This window comes from Pogoniulus pusillus, chromosome 3, assembly GCF_015220805.1.
Source record: "Pogoniulus pusillus isolate bPogPus1 chromosome 3, bPogPus1.pri, whole genome shotgun sequence".
Lineage (NCBI taxonomy): Eukaryota > Metazoa > Chordata > Aves > Piciformes > Lybiidae > Pogoniulus > Pogoniulus pusillus.
The window spans coordinates 8,780,302-8,795,627 of record NC_087266.1 but is presented as its reverse complement, the minus strand read 5'-3'; the positions used below and the strand labels follow the sequence as shown (position 1 = coordinate 8,795,627).

The 15,326-nt window shown below is 43.8% G+C and overlaps 1 protein-coding gene and 1 long non-coding RNA gene across 9 annotated transcripts in view; one reads left to right on the top strand and one right to left on the bottom strand.

The window, feature by feature from the left end:
• The window catches only part of LOC135189431 (N-acetylated-alpha-linked acidic dipeptidase 2-like), a 57,091-nt gene that overhangs the window by 4,219 nt on the left and 37,546 nt on the right, over positions 1 to 15,326 (bottom strand). For all 6 annotated transcript variants that reach the window (XR_010308080.1, XM_064169795.1, XM_064169804.1 and 3 more), the window contains 4 exons: positions 10,996 to 11,087; positions 7,948 to 8,038; positions 6,115 to 6,379; positions 822 to 903 (listed from right to left, as the gene is read on the bottom strand). Coding sequence is in view for 5 of the 6 variants with exons in the window: in XM_064169795.1 (XP_064025865.1) it covers positions 822 to 903; positions 6,115 to 6,379; positions 7,948 to 8,038; positions 10,996 to 11,087 (530 nt within the window). In the remaining variant the exon portion in view is untranslated. The remainder of the gene's footprint in view (positions 1 to 821; positions 904 to 6,114; positions 6,380 to 7,947; positions 8,039 to 10,995; positions 11,088 to 15,326) is intronic.
• The window catches only part of LOC135189452 (uncharacterized), a 29,979-nt gene that overhangs the window by 12,337 nt on the left and 2,316 nt on the right, over positions 1 to 15,326 (top strand). For all 3 annotated transcript variants that reach the window (XR_010308093.1, XR_010308095.1, XR_010308094.1), the window contains one exon: positions 11,781 to 11,873. This is a non-coding gene — a long non-coding RNA (uncharacterized LOC135189452). The remainder of the gene's footprint in view (positions 1 to 11,780; positions 11,874 to 15,326) is intronic.

Below are 15,326 nucleotides of genomic sequence, written 5' to 3'. Positions count from 1 at the left end.
CACTATAGAATTCCCATTTTACAGAAGGGAAAAGAAGTATGAGATGTAGACCAAGATGAAGATAGCTAGATTTTGGCTTCCACCCCTAAGCCAAGTCAGGTGTCACCCATAAGCCAAACTGCTGCTCTGATGGATACAGTAACATAGTAAGGATGGGATTCAGTTGTCTAAACTATCTGGTACCACACTGCCATTGGAATGGGCTGCCCAGGGAGGTGGTGGAGTCACCATCCCTGGAAATGTTCAGGAGAAGCCTGGCTGAGGCACTTAGTGCCATGGTCTAGTTGACTGGGTAGGGCTGGCTGCTAGGTTGGACTGGCTGATCTTGGAGGTCTCTTCCAACCTGGTTGATTCTATGAGTGCCCAGGAGAACCTGGCCCTTAGCCACTGCACTCAGAGGTCATGAGTCCTATAAGGTGCTTAGGTTTGCAAGCATTATATGGATATATTAGATATTCTGAAGCACCATCCTGCCTCCTTAAGGTGTGCTGGAAGTTCAAATTCTGGCATCAACAACAACATGCCAGTGTAGGTGACTAAATACGGAGCTCAGTACAACTTTAACCTACACTGCTACTTGCCTTTCCATATATTACAATAATTTAATGACAATTTGATACTAGTAATAACTTCTGTAGCTGACACTGTTCATCATGGGAAGCAGAATTAATCTTAGCAGGTAGTGTCTGTCTCAGTGTTCAAGGACCCTGTTTGACACTAACCAGAGAGAGTCCTTGTGTAGCCTGTGGGGAGGAAGGGCTGCCACTCTGGCTAGCTAAGACAGACACACATTATTTTTTAATTATGTTTTTCATACTTACTCTTTCTTGTTGACTTCTTCAAGTCTCCTGTGAAATTCAGCAGCAGCCTTTGAGAAGTTCACCACAGCAGAAAAAAGAGAATCTAGAAAAGGAAAGACTTTGGGAGCAACTTCAGAGCATCTGCAGAATTCAATATACCTTTCAGTTGCCCAGTGATAGAAAGTCTACATTTGTTTGGTTGATAAAATTGCATTAATTCTGCTGGTTTTCCATAATTCATTCATTTCCCTAGTGCAGGTTTTACAGAGATGCACTACTAGCAGTAAGAGGAAAAGACCTTGTGCAGCAAGGCCAACAGTGCAGCAGAATGCTAGATAAAGCTTCCACATCTTCCTTCTGCCTGGTGAGGGAAAAAGTGGCTGGCATTGCTAACAGAGAACTCTGCAGTTGCCTCTTTAACAAAGGGATTCTTTGCAGCATTTAGGCAGGAAAAGTCTGGCTTACATCAAAAATGCCAGCAGGACAGCAGGATTTCCCTCTTGGAACATTATGTCCTATTCACATCATAACAGAAGAGTGTGATATGTATTTTGAATAGTATTAGGTGAGGCGCTAAAGGCACTACTGTTCAGGGAGGCAGGGATAGGAAAGGTAAGTTAAAGTAGCTAAGTCTCACACTTGCTCTGCATGTGCACTAGAACCACAGCATGTCTTTGCCATCACCCTGCATGCCTCCAGCCAGTGCTGCTGCTCAACCCCCTCCGTTTGCCTGCTATGCCTGACTATGAGCAGGCAGGCTGGCCAGTAAGGCAATTGCTTTTTCCTGCCTCTGTCCCTGGCAGCATATCCAAGCTATGTGGCACAACAAAGCAGCAGGTCTTTCATTTGATGACTATCAGCTGTGGATTTTCCTGTGGAAGAGTCTATTTAATACAGACCTGGGAAAAGTATCCATTTATACATTTATCTTTGGAGAGTAAGAGGGAAATATTATGAGGAAAAGAATTTCTGGCCTTACCAAAACTCAAGTCATTTACAAAGGAGGAAGATTTACAACATACATTTTGCCCAGAGTAATGTCTCTTTCATCACAGAGGAATATGGGGCATACAATTAGGTCATCTCCTAAACCCAGCCCTTCACTGGCAGCTGTGGCTCTTCACTATTTATAAATTTGTCACATCATTTTAGTGTGATAGGCTTTCTGCAGATAGATTTATCACACTATTTAGTGTCCACAAGACTCCTACTGAGAGGTCCTCCGCAGTCTTGTTTGCATGTCTGTTTCCAGCAAACTTATTTACTCATCACCAGCCTACACTTGCTTCTTCTTATATTAATATTTTTGTTTGGGTAATATAATTAGAGGCACAGATTTTATGCATGCAAGCTGTTTACAAACTGCAATACAGACAGACCCACATCACCTTGGGAGGGTGAGAATTTGCACTTGTCCACAATCATGGCAATAGCTGTAAGAATAAGCTGCATATTAGGAGGAAGTTGTTGCCAGAGAGAGTGATTTGCCATTGGAATGGGCTGCCCAGGGAAATGGTGGAGTCACCCTCCCTGGAGGTGTTCAAGCAAAGACTGGATGAGGCACTTGGTGCCATGTTCTAGTTGACTGGATAGGGCTGGGTGCTAGGTTGGACTGGATGATCTTGGAGGTCTCTTCCAACCTGGTTGATTCTATGATTCTAAGTCTGCCAGAAGGCAGAGTTCTGCCCTGCTGACATCATCTCCATATCACAGCAACAGTTGATATTTCAGAAGCAGTAGCAGGGGATTTAAGAGAAAAACAAGAAAGATCATCTGAAAATACATGAAAGAATTTGTGATCATGCTCACTAGATATTCAGTGTTGTCAGTGCTGGGAGTTTCAGAAAATATCATAGCATTTTTCCCCCTTGCCCCCTGCAAACTTTAGTTCCTGATAGGAAATATATGTATGGTATGAAAAAAGACCCAAATTTCCAGCCTTCCTTGTTGCAGAGGAACAGCTGAAATGTGATTCCAAAGGCAAAAAAAAACCCTTCACCTATTATTCTGAAGGACAACTACATGATTTATTCAGGCCTCATTAACAATTTTCAGACACTCAGTGTTTTGTCAGTAGGCAACTCTCTGAAAATACTGAGTGAAATTAATTTTAATTGGCACAGTATTGAGGAAACTGCCTATATATTTTAATGTACTCTGGTACCACAGAATAAACAAACAATTCTGAAGTATAGTTTCATTCATGGAATAACTTCAACTGTGAAGTGAACTGTGTCCAGATCTGGGCTCCTCAATTCAAAAGAGATGTTGAGATCACAGGATCACAGGATATTAGGGGTTGGAAGAGACCCAAGGAGATCATAACGTCCAAACCCCCTGCCAGAGCAGGACAATACCATCTAACACAGATCACAGAGGAACACATCCAGACAGGCCTTGAAAGTCTCCAGAGAAGGAGACTCCACAGCCTCTCTGGGAAGCCTGTTCCAGTGCTCTGGGACCCTTCCAGTAAAGAAGTTCCCCCTTGTGTTGAGGCAGAACCTCTTGCGCTGCAACTTACACATTCCAACTCTGGAATGTGTCCAGAGAAGGGCAATGAAGCTAGTGAGGGGTCTGGAGCACAGCCCTGTGAGGAGAGGCTGAGGGAGCTGGGGTTCTTGAGCCTGGACAAGAGTAGGCTCAAGAGTGACCTCATTGCTGTCTATGACTACCTGAAGGGAAGCTGTAGCCAGGTGGGAGTTGGTCTCTTCTGCCAGGCAAGCAGCAACAGAACAAGGGGACAGAGTCTCAAGTTGTGCCAGGGGAGGATTAGGCTGGGTGTTAGGAGGAAGTTGTTGTCAGAGATAGTGATTGGCATTGGAATGGGCTGCCCAGGGAGGTGGTGGAGTTGCCATCCCTGGAGGTGTTCACTTGGATGAGGCACTTATTGTCATGGTCTAATTGATTGGACAGGGCTGGGTGCTAGGCTGGACTGGATGATCTTGGAGGTCTCTTCCAACCTGGTTGATTCTATGATTCTAACTTAAAACTGCTCAGACATTAGAGCAGAGTTATAAAAATAATTGAAAGACTGGATTTGTTTTATAAAGACTTGATTTATAAAATAAAAGGCAAAGGGACACATCTTCAAAGTTATTAAGGAAAGGGTAAAGTGGTAGAGCTGGGTGATAGTTTGGACTGGATAATCTTGGAGGTCTCTTCCAACCTGGTTGATTCTATGATTCTATATTTGGGAGAGACAAAATTAAAGAGAATGATTGCTTCTAGAATCTAGGAACAAAAACAGACACTTTAGTCAGAGGGTAGTTTAGGCGACATCTAATCTGAAATGAGAAAATATCCCAAACATAAGCAATGAAAACATAAGACTTAATACAAAATTTTGGTGGATGATCTATTACTGCAGAAAGATATTTCAGATTTTATGCTTCCTTACGAGACACACTGCAGTAAGCACAGGAACATAGTGAAATAAATCCTTGTGTTATGCAAAATCTCAGACAAAATGATCCATCACACAAGGCTTCCTCTGTCCCTCGTGGCCTTTTTACACAAAGGAGTGTCTTTTAAAACAGCCAAGAACTTTTCACCTAAACCACTATTTGAAGTTTCCCCCAAATGAAGATTCAATTTCAGTTACTTCTAATATTTGACAAAACCCAGAAGGGTAGTGCACCTCCACACAGAGCTCTAAACCACAGGTCCATCAAATAGCAAGTGAATTAGGATTGATGGAAAAATCCTTCTTGATGCAGAAACACAAGGGGTTCTCTACAAGGAGAGGCTGCTGGGGCTGGGGCTCTGTAGGTTGGAGAAGAGGAGACTGAGAGGTGACCTCGGCAATGTTTCTAAAATGTAAAGGATGAGTCCCAGGAGGATGGAGCCAGGCTCTGCTCAGTGATGCCCAAAGGCATGACAAGGGGCAGTGGCTGGAAGCTGAGGCATAGGAAGTTTCATGTAAACATGAGGAGGAATTGTTTCCCTGTGAGGGCGACAGGAACAGGCTGCCCAGGGTGGGTTGTGGAGTCTCCCTCTCTGGAGATATTCAGGACCTGCCTGGGTGCATTCCTGTGTGATCTGCTGTGCTAGTTTGAAGCTAGCTAGACTGTTTTGGTGAGAAGAACTAGATTACAGGCTGTGAAAGGAAAACAAGGGTGATGTCTACTTCACTCACAGGCTTGCTGAGAGGTATAAGAACAAGAATCCAAACATAGATAAGGCACTTCTTGGGGCATTGCCTGAGCTGCATTTCTCCCTCTAGCCTCTCTGCCATCTCTCTGATTAATCCACTTTGCTTCCTAACCCCCTGGCCGAACCTCCATTCTTCCCTAGGACTGGGGGGAGGTTGAGAGGGGTAGGAGAAGGTGGAAGGATGGTTGGGAGCCCCTCCTGGGGACTCAGGTTTCTGGGAGGGCTGTTGTGTTTCTGTATTACCTTTTGACTTGTCTATTTCTGTCTATAACTGTATATACTGTAAATATCTGCTTCTATATTGTGCTAGCTGTAAATATAAGCTTCATTCAATTTCCTGAGCCAGCTGAGTCTAGTCTGGGTGATTTCCAAAATGTGGTGGGGCAGGGAACACCCAAACCATCACATCTGCTCTAGGTGATCCTGCTCTGACATTCTGTGATTCTTTCATTCTGTGAATGAGAAAATAAGAGAGAGGGAGAGAAGGAAAATTACTGCAGACATTATGCTAGCCTCTGATCCAGACCACTTTGTTGCTCCAGGCCTGTTTTATATGCTGCTTTGCAACGTGTTCAAGCACGCAGCAAATGGATGTGCTTATGCAGAAGAGGTAGAGAAGTGCTTCTGTGGCCTAAAAGTGGTAGCCAGGCACGGACAGATGGTGAGCAAGTTTCCCAGGGTCAAGTGAGGTCTTTGGCTGAGGACAAATGGGGCACCTGTGTCTCTCAAGTTCCAGGCAGTTGCTACAAACATTTAAACTTGTCTTCTTTTTTAGGCAAGAAAATGAGAAGCAGGCTGAGACATCTTTTCCTTCACAGTATCACACAGTATCACAGTATTATTAGGATTGGAAGAGACCTCACAGATCATCAAGTCCAACCCTTCACCGCAGAGCTCCTTCTGCATTTGAGGTCCCTGATTGCTCATGGGCACTGTACTAACACCTATAATTAATAATATGCATGAAAATTGTCACTCTCATCTAGAGGATAATGTGTTAAGCCTGTGTTATCTGAAGAGAAAGGGAAAAAAGTAGAGGCTCTTTGTTAAGGCAGAGTTGAAACAAGGGAAGAATTCGGTCTCAGAGGTGTAACAGATAAAACGTGTCCCATCATGATTCTTATTTCTCCACTCCAGAAACAGCCCTGTGGCTACTACTCACCAAATGATACTTTGTACAGTTTCATCTGTTCTTCGTGTTTCTTGGCCAGTTTGTAAATCCTATTGCTATGTTGTTTTAAGGCTTCTCCATAATGTCTGCAGTCAAATGGAATGACCTGGGAATCTGCCAGTTCATAAACCAGTTTGCCTCGTAACTGGGCAATTGTTAGCTGTTTCTTGAAGGTGGGGTCATAAAATTTTTCCACTAACTCAAAGGTCTCATACACAGTGTGATAAACAGGGTAATTGCTGAATTTGTCTGCTTTCTGAAAAAGAAGAAGGAAATTTGTCAGTGCCCTGTGTTCTGATGGCAGCTAAGGAATCTATTGATCACTTAATGACTATGATGCGTTACACATCCTCCAGATCAGAAAAGCTATTTGCTGAGAAACACAATTTGCTTCAGTTTTTGTGTGTTCATTATGAGAAACTGCAACAACCCTGTACTCAACACTGGTCAGGCCACATCTTGAGTACTGTGTCCAGTTCTGGGCCCCTTAATTCAAGAGAGATGTTGAGGTGCTGGAACGTGTCCAGAGAAGGGTGACAAAGATGGTGAGGGGCCTGGAACAGAAACCCTATGAGGAGAGGCTGAGGGAGCTGTGGTTGTTTAGCCTGGAGAAGAGGAGGCTCAGGGGTGACCTCATTGCTGTCTACAACTACCTGAAGGGAGGTTGTAGCCAGGTGGGGGTTGGACTCTTCTTCTAGGCAACCAGCAACAGAACAAGGGGACACAGTCTCAAGTTGTGCTGGGGGAAGTCTAGGCTGGATGTTAGGAGGAAGTTCTTGCCAGAGAGAGTGATTGGCATTGGAACGGGCTGCCCAGGGAGGTGGTGGAGTCACCGTCCCTGGAGGTGTTCAAGCAAAGCCTGCATGAGGCACTTAGTGCCATGGTCTAGTTGACTGGCTAGGGCTGGGTGCCAGGTTGGCTTGGATGATCTTGGAGGTCTCTTCCAACCTGGTTGATTCTATGATTCTATGAACCTGAATCCATGGCTTGCTGCACAAGATGAAGTGAGATGGCTTCCTTCTCTCTGTCTACACAGACCTGCCTTCACTTCCACTGTACAGAGAATGCCTTCACTAAAGGTGAAAATGATCTGGGGTAGTTCTCGATCATGGCTCCGTTTTATCTTGTGTAGTTAGAATCATAGAATCATAGAATCAACCAGGTTGGAAGAGACCTCCAAGATCATCCAGTCCAACCTAGCACCCAGCCCTATCCAATCAACTAGACCATGGCACTAAGTGCCTCAGCCAGTCTTTTCTTGAAGACCCCCAGGGACGGTGCCTCCACCACCTCCCTGGGCAGCCCATCCCAATGGGAAATCACTCTCTCTGTGAAGAACTTCTTCCTAATATCCAGCCTATACCTACCCTGGCACAACTTGAGACTGTGTCCCCTTGTTCTATTGCTGGTTGCCTGGGAGAAGAGGCCACCCCCCACCTGGCTACAATGCCCCTTCAGGTAGTTGTAGACAGTAATAAGATCACCCCTGAGCCTCCTCTTCTCCAGAATACATTGTCCTGAAGACAATGAAGGGAGATTTATATATTAAGAGGTCTACTAATTGTATGGTGGAATGAAATATGCATCTCCAATGAGATTGTGTGGTTGCCTTTCAGTGACCTTGACAACCCATAGAATATACACACCACTGCAACGTATTTTATTCTCCACACCTTTAGGTTTCTCGCTAAGTCAAGAAATGGCACTAATGCATGAACCACTTAGAGATTCTTTGAAGCTTTTTCATGACTCATAAATAAATGCTGTTAAAACATGACTGGTTTTATCACAATCAAACTTCTCCAAGCAGTCTGGAAGACTTACCCTATTCTTGGTATATCGGACTCTGCCTGATGCAATTCCCAGCCGCTGAAAGTAAGCTTCAAAATCACTGCCTGACCCCAGTTTGTTTATTCTGCACGTAGAAGAGACAACATCTTAGCAAGGGCACTTACTGAGTAGTAGGGTGGTAATTTATGCAAAATGCAGATTTTTTTCCAAAGAAATGGAGGTCAGCTCTTCTGGAGGGCACTTCAGGGACACTAGTAAGATCAGAGGCTAGGTGAATGGCAAGCTTAATCACTCTGATTTTATTCCACAGCACTAATTCAGTATCCACTATTGCTAGGAACATCTTTTAGAGGTAGCAATCCTGGTTATGACACTGAGCACATTTGAAACAAGAAGAACAAAAAAAAAAGTACATATTATGTGCAAGAGTTACAAAATTATATCAGACATGTCTCTGCAATCTTAAAACAGCCAGCATCTGTTTCTAAACTAATATGAATTGGGCAGCAATATGTGTAAAGACAGACGTTTTTATGTACTTTATATATTCTGCTAGAATCAAAGACTGATAATTTCCACTGCAGAAGACAGAGTTAGCATTTGTGACTTTCAAGTGAATATTGCCATCTGCTGGGTCGGTGTGGCAAGACAGAACAGAAGAAAATTGTAACAAAGACAGATGTAATATTCTAAGTGTTTTCAAAAATGTATTTGTTTTATTCCAAATGTTATGTTTATCTGGCCAGCCTTGTTAATAATTGATGTTTCTCAGCTGAAAATGAGAAAAAAAAATCTTCTCTTATTCCAGCTTAAGTACTTTTTTTTAGTATAAATTTCTGCAAGGAACTATTTAGAATCATAGAATCATAGAATCAACCAGGTTGGAAGAGACCTCCAACATCATCCAGTCCAACCTAGCACCCTGCCCTATCCAATCAACTAGACCATGGCACTAAGTGCCTCATCCAGTCTTTTCTTGAAGACCCCCAGGGACGGTGACTCCACCACCTCCCTGGGCAGCCCATTCCAATGGGAAATCACTCTCTCTGTGACGAACTTCTTCCTAATATCCAGCCTATACCTACCTTGGCACAACTTGAGACTGTGTCCCCTTGTTCTAGTGCTGGTTACCTGGGAGAAGAGGCCACCCCCCACCTGGCTACAATGCCCTTTCAGGTAGTTGTAGACTGTAATAAGATTTGTATCAAGCGAGAGAGATCAGACCTGGTGGCTTTCAAATGAGCCTAATAAATCTAGAAACTCACTTACTAGGGCCTGGAAGATAGGGCAATACATGCATAACCTTTTGGTCAAACCACACAAAGGGGCAGTTTTATTTCCCTTATATGGTCAGTGCCACATTGCAAATATTTAATCAAAGAATCACAGAATCATAGAAGCGTTTGGGTTGGAAGAGACCTTTCAGACCATCAAGTCCTACTGTTAACCTAATGCTGCCAATTCAACACTAAACCATGTCCCTCAGCACATCTCTATGTCTTTTAAATACCTGTAGGCGCAGTGACTCCACTGCTTCCCTGGGAAGCCTGTTCCAGTGGTTTACAACCTTTTCAGTGAAGAAGTTTTGCCTAATCACAGTATCACAGTACCACAGTATCATCAGGGTTGGAAGAGACCTCACAGATCATCAAGTCCAACCCTTTACCACAGAGCTCAAGGCTAGACCATGGCACCAAGTGCCACGTCCAACCTTGCCTTGAACTGCCCCAGGGACGGCGACTCCACCACCTCCCTGGGCAGCCCATTCCAGTGTCCAATGACTCTCTCAGTGAAGAAATTTCTCCTCACCTCCAGCCTAAATCTCCCCTGGTGCAGCCTGAGGTTGTGTCCTCTTGTTCTGGTGCTGGCCACCTGAGAGAAGAGAGCAACCCCCTCCTGGCCACAACCTCCCCTCAGGTAGTTGTAGACAGCAATAAGGTCTCCCCTGAGCCTCCTCTTCTCCAAGCTAACCAATCCCAGCTCCCTCAGCCTCTCCTCGTAGGGCTGTGCTCAAGGCCTCTCACCAGCCTCGTCGCCCTTCTCTGGACATGCTCAAGCATCTCAGTGTCCCTCCTAAACTGGGGGGCCCAGAACTGAACACAGGACTCAAGGTGAGGTCTAACCAGTGCAGAGTACAGGGGCAGAATGACCTCCCTGCTCCTGCTGACCACACCATTCCTGATGCAGGCCAGGATGCCACTGGCTCTCTTGGCCACCTGGGCACACTGCTGGCTCATGTTCAGGTGGGTATCAATCAGCACCCCCAGATCCCTCTCTGTCTGGCTGCTCTCAGCCACTCCGACCCCAGCCTGTATCTCTGCATGGGGTTGTTGTGGCCAAAGTGCAGCACCCTGCACTTGGAGCTATTGAACCCCATCCCACTGGACTCTGCCCATCTGTCCAGGCGGTCAAGGTCCCGCTGCAGAGCCCTTCTGCCCTCCATCTCAGTCACATCTGCCTTCCAACTCAGTCACATCCAACCTAAACCTTTCCTGGTGTAACCTGAGGCTTTTTTCCTCTTGTCCAATCACTCGTTACTTAGGAGTCTTGCAAGTCGTAGGCTGAAAGTGGGTTTTGGAGTTTTAATACCTTCAAATGTGAAGTTTTAATGCGCTCAGATACTGATTTTAATGTGTTACATTTACATCCATTGCATAAACAAAGAACAAGCGTCACAAGAGCTTTTTAATTGCCACTCTAGGCAATTTCTTTCAACTGAGAATTTGCTTATCCTAACAATATTGATATTATCTCTGGTAGAGTGACTAAACTATATTTTTGAACACTTTCCCTGCCTTGCTCTTTCTTGATGGCTTTCCAAGTTGCTTTTCTACTAATAAAAGGCCTTTGAAAAAATGTGAGGTTTCATTTCACAGCAGGCATCGATGTCGCCATCATTAATAATAAAAAAAAAAGAAGTTATAAAATGTTAATTTATTTTACTTTAAAAGATATTGCTAGAGTCACCTTGTACTAAAAGGCTTTGCACTGCTGTCATCAACAGCACATCTTGAGAAATTCTGGAGAGCAGCCATGCTATGACATGATGAAAAAAGTAGGAAAGAAAGATTAGCAACTTACCTGGGAAAGCTATTATTTTCAGTTGCAGGATCTTTGTCAAGCCAGCTCTCATAAAGGGACTTATTTTCATAACCCTCATCAGGGCTTAAAATCTGGAGAGGAAAACATTATAATCACACTGGAAGTACCTCTAACCCAATGCATTATTAAAGGAGACCTTTACAGCTATATACATCATTCTCTCAAACAATACCATTGCTGCAGCAATGGAAGTACACATGCACACACTACTTGTATTTGTTACATACATTTATGGATCCCAACCATAAAAACAACATCTCACAGGTACTTGGTACCAACCACAGGCAGTGGGAAAGAGGAGGTTAACATCTCACAGACACTTGCTGAGACACACTCACTTCTGGGGAAAGTGGATCTCGGGGATTTCTAGGGACTTCTTACCACATTATAGCAATGTGTAGACACAAAACGTCTGAGATAAGGTAGAGGGGTGGAAAGGAGGTGGAAGGGTGGTTGGGAGCCCCTCCTGGGGCCTCTGTTTTCTGGGAGGGCTGTTGTGTTTCTGCATTACCTTTTTATCTTGTACATTTCTGTATATAGCTGTATATAGTGTAAATACCTGTGGAGACCCTCCAGCAGACAGTATGCTCCAGCTGCTCTCCTTTCAGCAGGCAGACAATAGCCCTGTCTGCCTGTGTGGGGCAAACCCTGTAGGGCTTTGCCCCACACAGCAGCAATATTGTTTCAATAGGCTGAACTAGAAAATTAACTGCTTTTTCTATAGGAAGGGCACACAATAATTGTACTGCTTTTCTTCTATGAAGGATCAAAACAAGCCATTTGACTATGCTACAGCAGTGCCAAGAGAACTCAAGCAAGACTGGAGAATCGCTGTGCAAGACACTGTATGCACAAAGGTAGGTCCCACCCTCACCTTAGACAAAGTAAATATTAGTACAGTCATCACACAGCCAGGAAAACTATGAAAAAGCATAAAATTAGTTGACTAAAGCTCTTAGAAAAATATGCAGAAGAAGTAAAATTAAATCCAGGCTCAGACCCTCGGACCCCATCTGTACTTAAACAATCTTTAACAGACATGGTCCTTTGAATGTAAGATAGATGATGGAGGGCAGAGGATTGGAATTGGTTTTTTCTCCCCAAAAATACAAAGCATGAATGTTGATGGCCAGATACACAGTCACACAACTTTTGTTGAGACTTAAATTCTGCATTGAAAAATATACAGACTTCAAATTGAAAATCCAAAGAGTACTGACCTCTGAGCCTATGCCAGCAGCTTGCAAGAAAAATAACAACTTTGTGAAGTAACTGCTTGGCTGCTGTCATTTTCAGGGCACTTAGGTCAAGTTCTAAGACTAAATTGAAAATGGCACATTAATGAGAGCAAGCTGCACTCTGACATATGGGAGTAAGAGTACTCCATGCTCTGGCAGAGATGCTATTCTGACAGCTCTGGCCATATAAAAACCATTGGCCAGCTTTTTCATGTCACACTGAGAGCCTAGTAAAACATGCTCTTTGCTCTGACTCAGGTCCAGGTCCAAATCAGTATGAGCTTGCTGCTATGCAAGCAAGATGCAGAGTTCTTTAAGTATAAATCAAAGTAAGAAGTGATGATCAGAACAAGGAAACTGGAGTAGAATTATTGCAGATTCTGGCCAGTAGTGGTCAATTGTCTAAAGCATAGCAGTAGAGTAGGGTCAGAAATATTGTGAGCATCTAAGTGTCCCATCTGCATGCCAAGGATCACACTTAAATCATAGAATCAGTCAGGGTTGGAAGGGACCACAAGGATCATCTAGTTCCAACCCCCCTGTCATGAAGAACTCCTTCACAGATGACATTTCCTGTGTACATTACTATTTTGTGTGTGTGTGATGGTTTGAGTGTTACCCACCCCCTCCACTCTTATGAAATCACCCACTCTAGACTCAGCTGAGCTGGAAATTAGAATGGAGCTTTATATTTACAGCTTAGCACAACATACAAGCAGGTATTTACACTATATACAGCTATAGACAGAAATATACACGTTAAAAAGGTAATACAGAAACACAACAGCCCTCCCAGAAACCGGAGTCCCCAGGAGGGGCTCCCAACCACCCTTACACCTCCTTTCCACCCCTCTGCCTTATCCCAGGCTTTGCCTTGTGTGCAAGTCATAGATAAAGTCATAGAATCAATCAGGTTGGAAGAGACCTCCAAGATCATCCAGTCCAACCTAGCACCCAGCCCTAGCCATTCAACCAGACCATGGCACTAAGTGCCTCAGCCAGGCTTTTCTTGAACACCTCCAGGGATGGCAACTCCACCACCTCCCTGGGCAGCCCATTTCAATGCCAATCACTCTCTCTGGCAAGAGCTTCCTCCTAACATCCAGCCTATACTTTCCCTGGCACAACTTGAGACTGAAGTTCTTCACTGAGAGAGTCATTGGACACTGGAATGGGCTGCCCGGGGAGGTGGTGGAGTTGCTGTCCCTGGGGCTGTTCAATGCAAGGTTGGATGTGGCACTTGGTGCCATGGTCTAGCCTTGAGTTCTGTGGTAAAGGGTTGGACTTGATGATCTGTGAGGTCTCTTCCAACCCTGATGATACTGTGATATATGACTGTATCATTCTATGACTGTACTCTTTGTTTATCTGTATAAAACCCTATCTGAATGCAAATGAAGAGAAGGAAAGGTAAATTAAACAGATGCCTCTGCAAACCAGAGCTTTGCTATTTTAATTTATGTTATATTCCATCTGTCTTTAATGCAATTCACTAATATTTTAGCCAACTGGAGAACAAAGATACTCAAATATTTAAATGCATTTTATTTTGTGATGTTAGAAGCAGTAAGCCAAGTAAAAGACATGCTACATTCCTACAGGCTCTATCAACAAAATTGGTGTCTTAGATAGAATTATAGAATCATAGAATCAGCCAGGTTGGAAGAGACCTCCAAGATCATCCAGTCCAACCTAGCACCCAGCCCTATCCAATCAACTAGACCATGGCACTAAGTGCCTCAGACAGTCTTTTCTTGAAGACCCCCAGGGACAGTACCTCCACCACCTCCCTGGGCAGCCCATTCCAATGCCAATCACTCTCTCTGTGAAGAACTTCTTCCTAACATCCAGCCTATACCTACCCTGGCACAACTTGAGACTGTGTCCCCTTGTTCTGTTGCTGGTTACCTGGGAGAAGAGGCCACCCCCCACCTGGCTACAATGTCCCTTCAGGTAGTTGTAGACAGTAATAATATCACCCCTGAGCCTCCTCTTCTCCAGGCTAAAGTGATTATTCAGCAAACACACTTTGGAATATGTGACTTGTCTCCAAGAGTCCACTAAAATATGTTTTACTTGGAGAAAATTCCACCAATCTCTATCAGTGACAGAGAGAAGTTCAACATTGGTAAATGAAAGATGGTTTGGAAAGGAAAACTACTGTAAAAATCGAACCATGGTTTTACTTTTTCAAATAGATGAGAGCAGTCCAGGGTTTGGCAGTAGGAAGAAACACTTCTGTAGACAAAAGTGGCAAGGAGTGTCTCAAATTTATTTAGCAAGACAGAGATGATGTCATAAAACTTAGGAAAATGCTCTTTGTGCACAGAAAGCAGAGAATCAGAATCTTGTTGCCGAATCCTGCTCTGTGGAACAACAGAAAAGAAATCTTAAGATGTTCCAGTGGTGGCTTTAAGGAGCTCAGGGAGTAGACTTTTCACTGCCAACTCAATACCATAAAATAATCCCCTTTATAAATGGAGCTATGAAGAATACAGAGGAATATAATGTACTTCTGGGAGCTTTTTAGTGTGGGAGACAGGATGGAATTATAGAACAGTTGTCAGGTTTTCTATTGTTTACATTCTGCTTCTGCTGTTAAAAGCTTAAGTAATATTGAATAGGAACATTTTCAAGAAAGCCACTCTGAAGTACTTCATATGGTGCCTTAATGGAAGTTTTCTACTCAAAGCAGCTTAAGATCAAGAGAGGGCTACTATTTTTACCATGGAGAATTGTTCTATTTTGTCTTTTGCAGAAGAACATATCCCTGGGTAAGTAGCTTGCTGCAGACAGGAAGCAAATGATTTTATCCAGGGCCCTGCAACTCTAAGAGCATGGAAATGTTAGAATGCCCTTTGGTGTGCAAAGTGTCACAGCTGACATTTGAACAAGCACAGCTTCTTTTCCTGTAAGGAAAAGAGGCAGAAAGTGTTGATACAAAGGTAAAATATAGAAAAGAGAAACCATGAAAGAGTAAAGATAAACATGCTGGAGCATGTCCAGAGAAGGGCCACGAGGATGCTCAGAGGGCTGGAGCAGCTCTGCTATGAGGACAGACTGAAAGAGTTG